Source organism: Myotis davidii, unplaced genomic scaffold (genome assembly GCF_000327345.1).
Source record: "Myotis davidii unplaced genomic scaffold, ASM32734v1 scaffold46, whole genome shotgun sequence".
Taxonomy (NCBI): domain Eukaryota; kingdom Metazoa; phylum Chordata; class Mammalia; order Chiroptera; family Vespertilionidae; genus Myotis; species Myotis davidii.
Genome location: NW_006383006.1, coordinates 2,338,860 through 2,355,891, shown reverse-complemented (window position 1 = coordinate 2,355,891; position 17,032 = coordinate 2,338,860). Strand labels below are relative to the sequence as shown.

At 53.4% G+C, this 17,032-nt stretch overlaps 1 protein-coding gene across 7 annotated transcripts in view; it reads right to left on the bottom strand.

Annotated features, from left to right (window-relative positions):
• The window catches only part of FRMD5 (FERM domain containing 5), a 44,539-nt gene that overhangs the window by 4,630 nt on the left and 22,877 nt on the right, over positions 1-17,032 (bottom strand). For 3 of the 7 annotated variants that reach the window (XM_006778002.2, XM_015557600.1, XM_006778003.2), the window contains exons 7-12: positions 12,122-12,210; positions 9,281-9,344; positions 8,614-8,705; positions 5,562-5,636; positions 4,941-5,009; positions 4,030-4,136 (exon numbers count right to left, since the gene is read on the bottom strand). In XM_006778002.2, the coding sequence (XP_006778065.1) occupies positions 4,030-4,136; positions 4,941-5,009; positions 5,562-5,636; positions 8,614-8,705; positions 9,281-9,344; positions 12,122-12,210 (496 nt within the window). Of the gene's footprint in view, positions 1-4,029; positions 4,137-4,940; positions 5,010-5,561; positions 5,637-8,613; positions 8,706-9,280; positions 9,345-9,918; positions 10,006-12,121; positions 12,211-17,032 lie in introns of all 7 variants that reach the window. The other 4 variants (XM_015557599.1, XM_015557601.1, XM_006778000.2 and 1 more) reach the window with 3 other exon arrangements.

Below are 17,032 nucleotides of genomic sequence, written 5' to 3'. Positions count from 1 at the left end.
CCTCCTACTGGGGATGTGCCCGCAACCCAGGTACATGCCCTTGACCGGAATCGAACCTGGGACCCTTCAGTCCGCAGGCTGACGCTCTATCCACTGAGCCAAACCGGTTTCGGCGCTGAGTGTCCTTTTAACAGCCTAGCACACAGCTCCTTGAGCTCATGAGGCATCTTTTCTGCAATTGCTATCGGTGTCTTCAGCCCCCCAGTTCTATCTGTCCTGACTCTGTGGGACATGAAAACCCTACCTGCTCTTCCCGAGTGCTCGCTGATAGAGAAGGGGAGGAGCTCCGGCCAGTTTCCTCTCTTTTCACCTTAGGATGATCTGGGTCCAGAACAGGCCGAGTCCCTGTTTTAGACACTCCGGAGTGCAGAGCGAACTTTGGGTGAGGGGGAAATTCTCTTACATTTTTTAGGAGAAAGGGTCTGTGGCCCCTAAAACTACCCATTATCTCTCTACTTTCCCGGATGGAGCATTTCTTTCCAGGGCTCAAGCTCTGCTAGGAAAAAACAGGAGCCAGTGACTCCCGCAACCCAACAGCCCAGGGGCTATGGGCTCAGAGTCACCGAGAGGCTCACATCACAGTGCTGCCGAGGGAATGGCGTCCTGTTTCAGGTTCAACATCTGTATTTTCCATCCCTGGCCATCTTGGTGGTGTCAGAGTGGCTCTCCCTGCCTCTGTGGCCTATGACAAGAGAAGTCAGCCCCCTTCTGTTGCTCTGAAATGGACTCTGACTGCCCCAGGCAGGGAAAGGTTTGACGTATAGGAACCAGCTGATAGGGGAGTTTTCTGGTTCAGGGCTAGTTCAGCAGCCAACGGTCTCCTTACGGTCCTAGCTGTATTTTGTTTGTTCCTCTGCTAAAATCTTAAATTTGTACAATGGTTTAAACTTTTTAAAGCACGTTCATTATCTTTTAACAACTCCATGAAGTAGTGAGGGTGAGAGGTTACAGAACGTACCTAAAGTCTGGTTGGTTGCTAATGGCAAAGGCACGGAGAGAACCCAGGCATCCTTCCGGTTCATGGTGCTAATGATCACGCAGCTGGGTTACGGGGAGTGGGACAGTGGGCAGGAAGAATTAAGTCAACCGCCGGCACCTCCCTTAGATTTAGGTCCTAACTGTCCAAGAAGCTGTTGTGCAGCCTGTCTGTCCCTGTTCCAGAGCCCCTGACACTCCTTTGGTCTCTGCTTCCCCGGCTCTCCTCCCTGATTCTCCACGTGCACATGCAGCCGGAGGAATATGTACCTACCAGTGGGTAAGGGATCCCCGATGAAACAGAAACCTTCAGGCCCTGATTACACATGGCGTTGGCTCGGCTCCTTTCCCAGCCACCCCGCTGGCCCCCCTTTTCTCTGGAGCCTCAGTTCCCCCTGCACAGGGCATCTCACACCCTTTCATGGGGCTGCCCCCTCCAGGACAGCTCTGACTGCCAGAGCTTCCAAAGTCTGACCAGCTTCGCAGCCAGAAGCCACTTCAGTGCGAGCTTAGCCTGGCCTCAGTGTAGCCCTAAGCTGGGGATGGAGAGAGGCAAAGTCTGTGACATCAGAAAGCACGAATTAGAGGGACACCAGCAGCCACACACTGAATTGTGGGTGCTCTCAGTAAACAAGGTAATGGATATGCATGCATTTCCAGTAATGTCTGACAGAGTTACTCTGTAAATGTTAGTCGCCTGTTCCCTCAACAGACCTCACCTGCATCACCCCTCTGTCAGGTTAGTCCTGTACGGAACTTCCGGTGTCACTGCAAACCACCACCTGCCTCACCCCTTCGCCAAACCTGTTATTCTGGGGGGATGGGGTGGGTGCTGCGGGCGGGATTGGGCGAGGGGCACAGCAAAACAGAGGACTGTCAGGTTACCTTGGGGGTGTTCCAGCTGATTGCCTTGCCCAGAGGTGGCTCCCCGGGGGCTGGGGGGCCCAGCGGTCAGGAGCCTACCCTGCAGCCGGGGCCCCATCCTCAGGACGCGCACACTCAGGGGCCGAAGGCAGTGGTTAGTCAGCCGGAGCTGCACGCGGACTCTGGTGTGAATCTTAATCAGACTCTTCCCCATGGAAGCCCGGGAAAGCGGATGCTTCTTCAGTGGAAACCAGCTGACCTCTTCATGGAATCCAGCCGGGCAGGGAGATACAGAGGGAAAGGACGGAAAACCAGCCGCGGACAAGGGATCCGTGCCGATCTCGGCCCACGGCGGCCCCTTCGCAGCGCCTCCCGTGCTGGAGGGAGGGCAGCTCCGTGAGCTGCAGGGAAGGAGCCGCTCGAGAGGCCCATGTTATCAGGGGACTGGATTCAGCCAGAAGCACTTAGAGCCATAAAAAGTCATGCTTCCCAGCCTGTAGCTGGTTCCCTGAGGCCCGTATAAGGGCCCTAGACCTCTCAGAGGGTGACAGACGAGAGGGAAGGGAACAGTGCTGAGGGCAGGGGGATCGGGACTGTCCAGAAAACTCAGGGTTTGAAACTACACAGACATTGGGCTTTGGGTGAGTGGCTCTGAAGCGTGAGGACGTGGCTCAGGCTGGAAATGGGCTGTGTCCCATCCTCCGCTGGGGTGGGCCTGGCGGCTTCAGCCTCAGGATGGATGGGAAGAGGGGACACAGGGGGAGAAAGTTATATTTCCTCAAAAGAGGAGAAAATCATTCCACTTTCCTGAGGGAAACACCCAAAAGAAGAGGGACAGTGTGAGCCACCCTCTGTTCTGCTCAGCCTGACGGGGACAGACTCGGGGTACTGTGTCTGATGACGGACCTCAATAATTCCATGCCTTGCATAGTGATTATCCTTGGTAGCTTACAAGGCGCCTTCCACATTCACACCCCGCTCTACAGTGGGGGCAACAGGCTCCGAGGGTAAACAACCTGCCCCAGAAAGTCCGCGGCAGGACTCCGATGAAATCTCCTCTTGGCCTTCCTGGCCAGGGCTCTGCACTGGGCTGGCTGCCTGCCCAGACATGTGCTGGCACTACACCAGCGTCCTTGCAACCCATGGCCAGGAAGATGCCCCTTATTTACAAATGGAACAACTAAGATTCTCAGATAATTAAGGCACGTGGTGGTGGTGGCCCAGCCAGGGTTCTCAGCCCCCAGAGAACCGCACGCCGGTGACGCAGAGTCAGTGACACAAACCCGAGATCCTCCCCGGGAGAGCGGCCTTCCTAACTTGGTTTTCATTAACGGGTAGCCTTCGCTCAGAAAAGACAGGGCCTTCCCTCCCCAGCCTCCAAGACAGAAACAAGGTTTGAAGTAATCCTGCTGCTCTCTCCTGCTGCTTGAGATCTGAGGTCCTGCAAACGGTCATCACCCAGAATGAAAACTTGACACCTGTGTCCAGCCTGCAGGGCCAGCGAGGCAGGGACCACAGCCGGGGGGCACTATTCCGAGAGTCTCCGGACAGTCTTAGTACCCAGACACGGAGTGGCGTCACCTCAGGCTGCTGGGGGATCTAGTTCTGAAGCTACACAGACTTAGTCTCTCTACCTCCACCTACTCCAAAGGGAGAGGAGGGCTGAGAGAGATGGGCATATGGGTTTCCTAAGATACTGTTAGAGAATTCAGACGGCAAGAGGGCAGGCTTCTACCCCTGAAGGAAAGGTGGTGGCCATTACTGGAATGCTTCAGAACCAGGCGTGTTTATTTTTGTTAACTGCCCCAGGCCACTCTGATCACTTAAGCTGTGGAGACTGGTCAGATCTGGAAAACAAGTGAAAGGCCTCTGGATGGAAAGCAATTTCAGAACGGTGTGGAACCTCGTAGAGCCCACATGCCTCGTTTCCCAAAGGTCTACCCCGAATACTCTCCGATCGACAGCCCTCCTGGATTACAGCTCAGCGGGGCTGGAGGGGATCCCCTTGCCCCTGACACCCAGCCTGTGTGCCCATCCGCTGGGTGAAACCTTCTCCCTACCATCAGAAACTTGCTGCTGTCTCCAGTGAAACTTCACTTCTTTTCAAGGTCCCTGAGTGGAACTGGTCAAAGTCATAACTCGGAGAAATCTGCGGTCAGCTTACCTTCCATCTCCAGAACTCATGCTTACCTTCCATGATGGAGATATGAACAGCTCTTCTCCGAGTCCTGGGGACGCTGCTCAGCCTTGGGCCATGGGTTATGGAGGGGCAGCTGCGGCTGGGAACCATCCCAGCTCTGAGGTTAAAGGAAAAGAACAGTTAGCTTAGTGCACAGATAGCTGTGGTCAGGACTCCGAGTTGAGGAGTGGCCACTACAATTGGCCGTTTAAGTTTTATTTTGTTTTTTAAAAAATCTTTAATACCCGCTTTGGATCCCAGTCAGAGACACTCCCTAGGTCCCAGACCCACCAGAACCTTTCTTTAGTGTGGCAATGGTGCCACTGGCTTCTGAGCAGGATGGTGCCCCGAGGTAATCAGTGCTCCCGAAAATGGATATGGCAGCCCCCTCGATTCCCCTGAGGTGGCAGGGGGTCTGTGTAAAGGGCTCCCATTCCCAGAGGTCAGGCTGGTTGACAAACCCTAGCTCTCTTGGCCAATCATATTCTCTCTGGGTCTCATTGGGTTTTGGAGATGGGCTCCTGGAAATGTATGCATGAAGCATGGCTCTCAGAACTAGCTTATGAGGGGTGTGACCTGGGTGTGGGGCTATCCCTGGCTTTCATAATGAATTGATTCCACAGCCAATGAAATCTTGCTGCTTGGACATGTCCTCCATGGTGTATGACCAATTTCAGGACCTGGGAGGACAGTACAGAATTACCCAGGAAGGAGCTCCTGGATCTGACGTACTGTCTGCATTAGCCCGTCTCCCCGCTTATTCATCTTTAGCTGAGATGGGTCTCTTCACCGCTTCTGCCCTGTCCTCCTTCCCCTTTTGGGAGCCATGTGGCCAGTCTTCACATTACTCCAGCTGCTGGCTCTTTCGAGGTTCCGGGACCTGAGCTGGAACTGCTTTTAGGGGAAGCCCCTGGCAGCCTACCTGTGGATTTCCGGCGGCTCCCGTTTGATCTGGGCGCTCGACTCCATTACTTCCTTTGCAACTCGGCCACTGTGAGGAGTATAATGAAGCAGCAGCAAGAAGTGAGACAGCGTTCCAGGACTGGGCTCCTCTCCAAGCTCTCTGATTACTTCGGCTGAACTGGGAAACGGCCCCTGGCCTACCCCTTCCCAGTGTTTAGGCCACTGAGCGAGAACGTCACCCCCACAAGCAAGCCTAGGGTGTCCCGGCAGCTGATCTTAGAGAGCCCTCTATCTCTGGAGTCTTGGATCTTTCATTCTCATTTAGGAACGATTCCTCCTTGTCCAGGATGTTCCAAAAATATTGCAAAAAAAGAGAGATCCTTAGACAGACATGGGAAGGATTACTGTTACCGTTCTTACTGTGCTGCGGTTGTAAAGGCTGGAGGAGAAGGTACTCATTTAAAACCCTACAGACCCAGCTGCAGGGAGGGAAAGAATAGTCAAAGGATTTGATGGGAACCTCAGGCTTTTCTGGAGGTTTCCAGTTTCTTTGTTCTCAAGGATAAGGACCACTGAGCCACTGTTCTGGGGGAAGGATCTGAAAATAGGTCCATAATGGTTACTTACTGTCACTATTTACCTGTATCGGAACCGGCTCCCTTTAAAGAATAAGTTGCTGCTGGACACTGTGCGGACTTGGCTTGACTTCTCTAGCCTGCAGCAAGGCAAAGTCCCGTGTGACACGGCCTGCGACTGTCCCGGGCCAAATACCGCATTCCCAGTGACTTCCACAGCAAGAAGCCCTCACAGCCCTGCCGGTGTCTGACTCTCCTTTCGGACCTGAGGGCCGTGTTCACGGCCTCAGTGTCAGGGACAGGCACATTGAACTCCACTTTCTTTTTGTTGTTAATCCTCATCCGAGAATATTTTCCCATTGATTTTTTTTGTTTTTAGAGAGTGGAAGGGAGGGAGAGAGAAACATTGATGTGTGTGTGTGTGTGTGTGTGTGTGTGTGTGTGAGAGAGAGAGAGAGAGATATCAATTGGTTGCCTCCCACACGTCTCTGACCAGGGCCGGGGATCAACTCTACAACTGAGATGTGTGCCCTTGACCGGAATCGAACCTGGGACCCTTCAGTCCGTGGGGTGATGTTCTATCCATTGAGCAAACTGACTAGGGCTGAACCCCACTTTCGTGTCAGGAGAGGGAGGGTTTCACCTGGGAGACGGGGAGAATAAATGTTAGGGATGATAATCTGGGGGAATAATAGAATGCCACCCACTGGATCTCAGGTAGGCAGAGTTTTTTCTCTTTAGCCTCCGTCTTCTTACCTATAAACTAATGGAGCTGAGACTATGTGACCTCGGGAGACCTTTCCAGTCCTAGTATTTGGTGATTCGCATTCATGTCTAGGTAACTGCCTTCCTATTTCATCTTCTTCTTGGAGATCCCTAACGTGTATTATCACATTAAAGACTCCAAGAAGTCCTGAAATGGAGAAGCTAGCGTAACTTCAATAAAAGTTCCATCACCTATTTAAACTTGGAACCTCATCCCCATGCCCATTCACCTCCCTTTCAAGCCTGTCGAAATAGCTGATGTGGAGACGGGGGAAGGCCACGCGCACTGTGAAACGTCCTTTTGGGTGACTTCTCTGATCCCACTTAGAAAAGGAAGTGTAGGCACAGCTGCCCAGAGTGAAGTCTCCCAAGACCCAACTCAGCCACAACACGTCTGGGTGCCCCTGCTGCTCATCCGCCAGGAACCCATCGAGGTCTGAAGCCTCTGCCGGGAGGGGGCTGTGGATACTTAGGGAGCTGTCCCCACAGTCCATGACCAGCAGTTCCTGAGAGTCACCCGCCCCACCCCCCCCGCTCAGGACTTTGAGGCTCAGCCTAGTGCCCTCCTGCCCCAACACATTCTTGAGTCCGACCTGGCTCCCTTCATAGCACCGGGCACTGGCAGGAATCTGCGAATGAGAGACACTCAGAGGCCCAAGTAGCTGCTGCTAGAAACTTGGCATAACTGGGGATCTGACTTGTAACACTAATTAGAACATTGAGTAGTTAATGGAAAACAGTGAAGGACGACCTTGGTTTCCACTGTGGGTGTTGGCAGGGCTAACTAGGTCTGGAGGCCTATTAATGGAAAGACTCATAAACCGCGTTTGGTCACAGGTCCAGCAGCACAGTTCTGTTCCCACGACACAGATAGAAAAGTAAAGGCCTCCAGAAATGGTGCTGAAATGTTTGCTTGGCTTCCCCTTGGGTACCAGGGACTGAACAGGAGGGAAATTTTGACCACGCAAAAGTCTTCTCCAAGTGTCTTCTCTTCAATGAGAAGAATAAAGACAACTCCGGTTAGAATTCAGGCCACTCATTCAGCTCATCCCTGATTCTGTATCAAATGCACAGAAATTGTTAAGCAGTTCAGAAAGCCTGCCCAAGAAACCATGTCTGGGGCTGTGGTCACAGTAACAGGGAGGAGACCAGTTCTCTGGCCAGCATCCCATAGTAGCCAGCAGGTAGCAGAGTCTGCTCACTGGGAAGAAGGATGATACTCCACCCCCAACCGATACCCCACCCCCAACCGTCCCCCACTCTGCTCCCAAAGCCTAGAGCAATTCTGCTCTCTCCTCTGGTTACTGGAGGGAGAACAATGGCCTATCCGGCAGAACATATACGACACCCTTTGTCTTACATTGTCCTGATTAAAATACAGCTTATTAAAGCATAAATCATTGCATTCCATTTTCAAAACAAGACCAAGGGTTTTGGTGAAACATACTCTATCTGGCATCACTCCAGTTTCTCAATGGGCTATTTCTTTGCTCCCTAATACCTTTATGCCCACTTTCTTAAAGAAAACTAAGCACAGCCCGGCTGTGGTGGCTCAGTGGTTGAGCGTTGACCTGTGAACCAGGAGGTCACGGTTAGATTCCCGGTTGGGGCACATGCTCGGGTTGTGGGCTTGATCCCTACCTATAGGGGGCGTGCAGGAGGCAGCCGATCAATGATTCTCATCATTGATGTTTCTCTCCCTTCCTCTCTGAAAACAATAAAAATATATTCTTTTAAGAAAAGAAAATTAAGCACAAACTCTTTACAAAATTCTTTGGTAAGCAAAGTGGGCTTCTCAGAACCAGACAAGTCCTTGCCCCCCTCCAGCTACCCCATCCCAGGCTCCTGGGCACCTGGCCACACCTCTGGCACTGACACTCCAGGAGGGCTAGAATCCATGCCAGCTTAGCACCAGGTCACTCACTGGGGTGTGGGCCCAGGATCTCTCTAAGGCTTAGGGAACTGCTCTGGGCTGAGCCTGCTCCATGGAGCTATTGTATTCTGAGCTGTCTTAGGGCTCCGACCGGCTCCAGGGGGCCAGTGTGATTTGAGTCAGGCACCCATGGGCTTCTCCTGGTCCAAGCTTTACTCTGAAAAGTGCTTTAACACAGAGGGCTGTCCAAGGACATCACAACTTAGGCAACTCTACTGAAACACATTTCCAGATCTCAGCTCTGTCCCTCCAGGGGGTACACCCAGGCACCCCAAGAGGGGTCTGAGGTTTATAAGGAAGCTAGCCATGTCATCTCACGTCTCATTTCTGAATGCGTCCTGTCCATCATTCCTCTGAAAGCAGCTTTCCCCGCACTGGCTCTGATAATGACGGTCCCATGCCCTGTGTTGTCTACTCACTTGTAGAAGGCTTGGTTCTCAATTCCGCATTTCCAGAGGTGCTTGCAGGCTTCTGGAGTTGGAGCAAAATATGTGAGAATAATTTTCTTTTCCTACAAAAAACCCCACATAGAAACAGCTGAGTGGGGGTGGAGAGGTGAAGGGTGACGTAGACCAGGACACTGAACCCCGCTGAGCTGTCTGAGGGCTCCCATGACTCTCCCAGGCTGCAGATGAGAGGGGCTGCCTGGCTAGTTGGAAGAGAAGGCCTGGGGACCCCTGGGCAGAGCTCAGTTGTGTAAGTTCATACCCGGCAGGGTTAGTGAGAAAGTCTCAGCGGGCACACACTGAACCAAGAAAGCCCTCCCCAGAGAAGGTGGGGCTCATCTAAAAATGGTCCTTTTCTTCTTCTTTTGTATTTATTATCTTGGGATTTTCATATGGAAGCAAAAGAATTCTATTTTGCATTTCCTGGAGGCATGGGACCCCTGGGCGCTGTCAGCATCCCTGAGGAAGCCCTGTGTTCCAGGGCCTCCTCTCCCTCCCTCACCTCCATGCCTGGCCCTTGGTCATGGCTCAGCATGCTGGGGGCTTAGCTCTGCCTGGACGGAGCACTTTGGTTCAGCCCTGGCCATCAGGGACCATCTAGCATCCCAACCTTCCTGGAAAGAAGGAAGCCGGCACTCACCTCTTTCTGACTTACGTATAAATAGAAAGTCTTCCCTTCAAATTTCAGCTTGGTCACCTCGTTCCTAGAAGCACAAAGACAGCAGCAGTCACCTTGCTGTGGGCTGCCTGGTCACAGTCACGTCTTGCAGATGCACAGCCCACCCCCACTGGAAGGGGCTCCAGGCACAGACACAGTTTTAGCCAAAATCAGAAGTAAAACAAGACAGCAGCGCAGTGGCCTTAGAGAACAGTTGTTGAAATAGTTCAGTCCACAGTTTTCTGGTCAAACCCTAATAGGGTGACGGGAGGATTCAGGCCCACCAGCAGGGGCTGGGAATGGGGCACTGGCATGGGAAGTGAGTCCCGATAGAGTGGTGCTGGCCGTTTTAGGGTTTGGTTCATAACACAGGTGCATTATCTAGTTGGGACTATCAAACGTAAGATGCCACAGCAGCTGATGAGGCCAAAGTTCAAGATACAGCAAATAATGGAAAACAACGCAACCAGGTTCTGGGGGAGTTGAGTCTTTCGGGTGACTGTGCCACTGGATGGAAAATGCAGTTGAGTGCAGACAAATGTCAAATGATCTCAGGGCGGGGGCGGGACAACATACCAAAGAGAGGACAGATTACATGAACAGTCATGCAGCGTACTGACCAGGAAAGGGGCTTAGGGGGTTTTGTAGAAAAATCCGTGAAGCCACCAGCCCAGTGAATGGCTGCAGTAAAAGAGGCAAACAGGATACTGGGGTGCGTCACCCGTGGGACAGACACAAATCAGAAGAAGTGACATGGTTACTGTACATGGCACGGCTTAGAGCTCACCTCCACATGCTGCTTGCAGCCTTGGTTACATTTACGAAATGAAAAAATGACCGGGGCCACGGGAGGCTGTCCCTGAGAGCCAGAGAACGAGGCCTCGGCATGGGCCGTGCTCCCTTCCTTCCGTTTGCCGGACACAGCTACCCCTGGAGCCAAAGGCCCTCCAGCCTCACTGGGGCAGAGGCCTTGTTCTACCCACGGAGACCCCCATGGAGGTCTGCCAGGCGCACGTGCCTGTGCTTAGCTCCCTCCACTTTGCAGTGTTCAGGGAGATTTCCTCGGTATCTAGACAAGGTAGCGAGAGCCATGTACCCAGTTTACTACTGGACGAAACTGAGGGGCCAAAGGAAGGTCTCTTGTTCCCTGGAGATCATGGCTGGGTCAGGACGAGAGCTGATGATTCTGCGCTAATACAGGACACAGCATATTCCTTCCCTGTTTCTGTTCCCACCCATCCATCTCTCACATAAGACAATAAATGTCAGTTAATATATAAACAAGCACACAGATCATCTAGGCTTCAACAAGAAAGACAGGAGAGGAAGAGTTTTCTATTGGAAGTGAGGCTGGTTTTACATCTATTAGAGCTGAGACCGCACGGAGGGGAGACTCTCTGCAGACTGAGGGTAAAAGGGCCTCGAGAACCAGGTGACCATCAGGGCTTCTGGAAGGGTAGGGAAGCGTTAGGGACTGTGGGTCCCTATAACAGGTGTGTCCTACCTCATGAGGCAGCTACCTTGGTCAGAATGTGGCCCAGGATCTGGGCTCGCTCAGGGGCAGCAGACCACCCAGCTGTATCCAGGCAGCAGGTGCTCCTCACTGGGAGGGAGAATGGCGGCCTGATCCTGGTCTTTCTGTTTCTGAAAAGTACTTTGTTGGACCGCAGACCCTCACCATCTTCACCCCAAGAGCACAGTGGGTGGGCCAGCTGGGGCGGGTGTCTGAGGAGTTTCACTAGCACTCGGCTGATCCTCATTGCCAGGCTTCACAAGAGCGACAGGGTGGAAAGGTGGTCTCTATGAGGTCAGTGCGGGAGCTGAAGGGGACACAGGAGAACGGATGCCCTGCAGTTCCCCCAGCGGAAAGCTCGTCAGGAAGCTGCTGTGTCCTCAGTCCCCATGAGCTCTTCTGGAGACGGCAAAGGAAACAAGACAGGAGCAGGCTCCCCTGCTGAGCTTTGCTGGGCGAGGACAGCCACCTGCCCAAGCCCATGGGAGGAGCTGCCTGCTTAGACGTGGCCGTCTAAGGCCCAAGGAGGTACAGGAATCACGGGGGCTTAGTAGAACAGGCAACATGTTTTGATGAGGCGAGAGGTGTTTGCATGGACCAGGAAAAGGGTATCTCAGAGGCCCAGCGTCCATCAACGAGCCAGAGTCTGCACTGCGCTGGCTCCCAGAGCCACGCACGCGGCAGAACAGACCCCAGACAGACAGGCAGGAGGTGGAAGCTCAGAGTGGCTTCAGCCGAGGCAGTGTCTCCTGCCTGCTAGAAATGGGGTGAGGGAGGGGGAGAGGGAAGAAAAAGGGGGCTGTGACTCTTGGAGGCTGAGGACACCTAACCCCTCAAGAGGGGCAGGCAGTGCCCACAAGTGGGCTTGGCCCGAGGAGGGTGTTTGCCAGAGCAACAGGGTAACTCCTATCTGCCCAGGGGTCACTGCAAGCCCCTCCTTTGCTAGGAGAGCGGCTGAGGGAGTAGGCATCTGTGCAGACGCCATGGCCCTCAGCAGGGAATAGTCCCAAGGTCTCATTTCTCATGGGGACTCGGCTTTTCTAACATTGGCTCCAGCCCCAGGCCTCTCATCGTTCCCAGAAACCAACCCTGCACACCCGCTCCTCCTCTGGCGAGGCTGTAGGCTCTGAGCAACATCCCTCTGGGAGAGCAGGGTCCCCGGGGAGAGACCACTGCCTCCAGCAGCACTCTGGATGCCAGGCGTTGGAGGGGCTCAGCACCTGAACTGCCTGATCACAAAGGACACGGGAACCACAGCCTCCCCAGCGGGTGGAGGACAAACAGCCTGTCTCGGAAAAGAAGATATTCACCATTTAATGAAGTGGACCCTCTTGTTTCCTTGAAGAACAACAAATCCAAAAGGAGTGAAGGCCAGAAACGCAGCATTTCCGGACACGTCCTGCAACACAGGGAGACTTCGCATCAGGGCGCTGCAGGCGCGGAGGTGGAAGGGTGAGAAGCAGTGGTGCCTGGGCGATGCAGGGCTGCTCCCTGGCAGGAGGGCACAGAGGGAAGAGCATGGCCTTTGGAAGTAAAAGGCAGGTTACTTACCTACCTGGAGCCTCCGTGCCCCGAACTGTAAGCTGTAGGTTATAATGATACCAATCTGAGAAGGCGGTGGTGAGCATCCAGTGAGAACGGCAAGCCCTCACACACCGCCGAGGGGACTGTAACCTGGCGCAGTCACTTTGGAAATCAGACGGGAAGTTCTTCAAATTGTTAAACAGAGTTACCTTATGACCCAGCCATTCCACTCCTAAGCATGCACCCAAGAGAATGGAAAACGTATGTATTCACACAGAAACTTGTACAGGAATGTTTGTAGCAGGATTAAATATTCATAACAGCCAGAACGTGGAAACAACCCAAATATCCATCAACTGATAAATGATTAAACAACATGCGGCACATCCCTACAAGGGAATAATAGTCAGCAGTAAAAAGGAATGAAGTACTGACACATGCTACAGCCTTGGAAAACGTTATGCTAAAAGGAGCCAGTTACAGAAGATCACATGTTGTGTGATTTCATGTATATGAAATGTCCAGGATGGGCAGATCCAGTGAGACAAAAAGCTCCCCGTTGCCAGGAGCTGTGGGGAAAGGGAAATGGGCAGTGACAGCCAACAGAACACGATAAAAATGTCCTAAAATTAGATAGTGCTGATGGCTGCATGACTGTGAATTAGCACACTGTAAAAGGATGGGTTTTATGATATGTGGATTACATCTCAAAAAGCTGTTACAGAGGGAGGGAAGGAGAGAAGGAGAGAGAAAGGAAGGGGTAGAGAGAGGGAGGATGAGAATGAATGAATGAATGAATGAATGAATATGGCAGTTATGATGGCCCCTACACATGGGCTCCCCCAGGAAAGCTTAGCTGAAGAAAGATAAGAAGCAACTGGCCAAGGGGAATGGCATCACCAGCCCAATGTGCCTGAACCAACAAAGAGGCCTCCTGGTCCCTGGTCACCATCAGGAGACAGCAGGCTAGAGGTTCTGCTGAGCTAAGACGGGAGAGGGGGCAGCACAAGCTGTAGGTCGTGTTCCCTCCCTGGGGGGGTGGTGGTGGTGGTGGGGGACAGTGAGCTCCACGAGGACCAGGCCTTTTCCAGTTTGGGGCGGGGCACCGAGAGCTGGTTGACGGGTGATGCCCTCAGGGGAGCTTGCTTTGTGGCAGGGGCCTCAGGTGAGAACCTGCCCTGTCAGGGTGTGTTCAGGTGGCCAGGACATTGTGGCGGGACGCTGGTCAGGTGTGCGTGCAGGAGGGTTGTCTGGGCCATTGCTGAGACGGTGCTGTGGAGTCAGGGCCAGCACGGGCGTGAGGCACACGAGTGGGGCCTGGCTGGTGGGCTCTCCGGAACAGTGAAGCCTCTGCAGGGCTGCATGAGCCTTAAGAAAAGTTTTCCCTGCTTTTTTTTTCAATAAAGTATATTAGAAGAAAAGAAAGAAAAGTTTTCCCCTAAAAGTCTCTTAGAGTCAGGGTTACAGGTGTGAGCATCTGTGCCCAGGGAATGTTTTACAAACACGTCCAATTAGTGTATTTTTATTACTGTCCTTTCCTCAGGGTGTGTCAACAGACACTTGGGTGCAAGCACCATGTCATTCGCCCTGGGCACAGCGAGAAGCTTTAAAAATAGCCTGAGAGGAGATACGGCGAAGCCGCGGGCTGGACCTCCTCCCGCCTGTCAGCGGTGCTGGGCGGTGGTTTACACCTGAGCGCCAGCGCTGCTCACAAGTGCCAACCTGGACAGGGACGCAGGAGGGGCAGGCTGGGACTGGGTGGGGAGTGGCTGGGAGAGGTGGGGGAGGGCCTGCTTCGGACGGAGGGTGGGCACCAGGAGGCATTCCATTCAAGGAAGAGGCCTGAGGGTGGGACCTTACTTTGTTGATTCTCACAGAACAGGCCTGCAGACATGCTTACCAGACGAGTGTGTGAGACAGCGAGGCGGGCAGAGGGGCCAGGGTGGCTGCAGTGGAGGAAGCACGTATGTGGGCAAAAATGGGAGGGGAGCCCTAGCCGGTTTGGCCCAGTGGATAGAGAGTCAGCCTGCAGACTCAAGGGTCCCAGGTTCGATTCTGGCCAAGGCATGTACCTTGGTTGCGGGCACATCCCCAGTAGGGAGTGTGCAGGGGGCAGCTGATCGATGTTTCTCTCTCACTGATGTTTCTGCCTCTCTATCCCTCTCCCTTCCTCTCTGTAAAAAAAAAATCAATAAAATATATTTAAAAAACAAAACAAAACAAACAAAAAAACGGGAGGGGAGGGCCAATGGGGTGAGTGGGGAAGGTGCTTCCAGCGCCTGGAGAGACAGGAGAGGCCTGGGAGGAGACAGGTGGGCGGGGGGAGGGGAGGGGAAACAGGGTCGCCTGCAGAGGACTGAGGACTCGGGTAAAGAGTAGGAAGGGAGGCAGCAGGGCGGGTAGGGAAGGGCCTTTCTGCTTTTTGTCCCGCTGACCCTGTGGGCAGTGGCAGGGCAAAGCGCGCCTGCGCCACCCCACAGCACCACGGGCTCGGGGCCCGCCACTTAGGCCCAGGGTCTGTCTCTGCCGTCAGTGCCCGTGTGGCCTGGCCGGGCCCTTCACTTCTCCGTGTTTCCGACTCCTCGCTGTGAAGTGAGGGTCAATGAGATTCCTCTTAGGCTGTGCTTAGGGGGCAGCCGATACCTGCTGGTGGTTGTGCCGTTAATATGATAGCTGCTACTGATTAGCTCAGTTTGTTGAACTTAATTAAAAATGTGTTTTTTATAAAAACCTGACATGTTCCTCTTTTTTCCTGATGTTGATGGATTTAAATGTTGTTAGTTAGGAAGGGAAGGGTGGGAAGTTGGGGCAGAAAGGGAGATGTCACTCCTGTTAGGGGACCGCGGTACGAGGGGATCTGAGTGGTACCTGTGGGAACCAGGGTGAAAGGAAAGTGGGCAGAAGGGGAAGATGGGGGCTGCGGTGTTTAGAGACTGTGGGAATCTCCCCAGTGACTGCCCAGAACCAAGGGAGGAGGGCTCCCCCCACGAGCTGGGTGCTGATGCCAGGTTATGGCGTGGCACTGCCCATTTGCACCATCCAGACCTTTGGGCTGGCCTCCCGGTGGAGGCAGGTGCTGGCGTTAGAGGGAACATCCTGTCCTGACCAGAACGGTTGAGCTGGAACAGGGAGCAAACTGGGAATAAGCCCCGATCCGCTGCCAGGCCACACCAACGAGTAATAATAGCACCCGGACCCACCCCAGTCCAGGCTCTCACAGGAAGAGAGCAATTCTCCAGGCTGCTTCCTTGCGCCAGCTCCCGAGGAAGGGCGTCCACGGGGGCGGAGGGTGGCCGGATGTCTGCTCCTTGCCTGGCACACGAGGAGTGGGACTTACAGCGAGAACCCGCCTGTCTGTGCCAGCGTGAAAGCACAAACAGGCAGCCACGCTGACACCTTCTCTGGAACCTCCCCAGGTCCTTCTATCTAACGTGCCATTCTCACTGGGAGCCTGCCCGTGGGATCTGTGTGCGAAAGGACAATGAAGTGACAAAAAGAGAAGGAAAGGAGGACGCGGAGAGAAGTGACACAGACAACAGTCACCATCCCCCTCCCCCTCCTGATGAAGTCAGTACCCACAGGACTGAGCCATTAATACACCCGGGAGGTGGAATAAAAACTCAGGTCTTGACGGCACAGGCGGGCGCCGTCTCCACTCCACATCCGCTAACAGCCAGAAGAATGTAGTTCAGGCTCACAGTTTGAGGTAGAAGTTTGCTTTCACTTTTTCTTCTTTGTGCAAAGAGCTTTGGTGTTGGTGTAGGATCCCAGCTCTGTGACTTACTTAACTTCTCTGACCTTCAGTTTCCTCATTTGTAAATTAGAACAAGAAATAATATGTACTTCAAAAATACGCCTTGTGTCTGATGGCTTGAATTACTGACGGCCAGGACGAGGCTAAGGAGCTTTCCTGGAGAGGGCACGGATCTGCACGTCAGTCACGTGGAGCCCACCAGCAAATGCAACCTGCATCCTCAGTCTCCTCAAAGGCTTGTCCTCAGATGTGCCGTCTGCCCAGAAGAGGGTTTTTGGAGATCAGCACTGACTGGCTCTTAGAAGTAGGGACATCTGGCCACCTTGCCCTGACCCCCAGGTTTCACCTCCAGATACAGGGAGGCGGGCTTGTCTTCTGCCCCCTCGGGACATCCTGGGTGTGATGGAGGGGCCCAGCGTTCTCGGTTGTTACGCCCCTCTGGGTCATCCATCCTCTCTCTAGAGCACGACTTACACTAATTCAACCCGGGTGATGAGGCCTCGGACTTCATTAGGGAGGAGGAATCTACATGCTCTTCCAGACACTTAGGCCCATTCCTGAAAGGGCTCGGAGCTGGCACCTTTAAGTCAATCATGAAAATCACTCAATTTTAATATACTCAAACCTGGCCACAAAAAACTAGGGTGGGAATGGCGAGGAGGCACCCCGTAAGAGGCCTGGTGTCACCCCATGACAGCTCAGAGGTGGAAATGTTGGTAGAAACTCGCCACCTAGCTGACTTTAGTCAAGTTCTTCCTTTCAGCGCAGCCAGGAGGGGCCCACCTGAGGATGGGGGTGAGCCATCACTGCTCCCCGTTCTGTTCCTCTGTGGTCAGGGGCAACCTGTCAAGCTGGAGGAGGGTTTATTTAGAGAGAAGCCTGGGCAGCTCGATTATGAAAGTAATGGTGCTATTTTAAGGGCAAAGGAATGACATTTTATTTG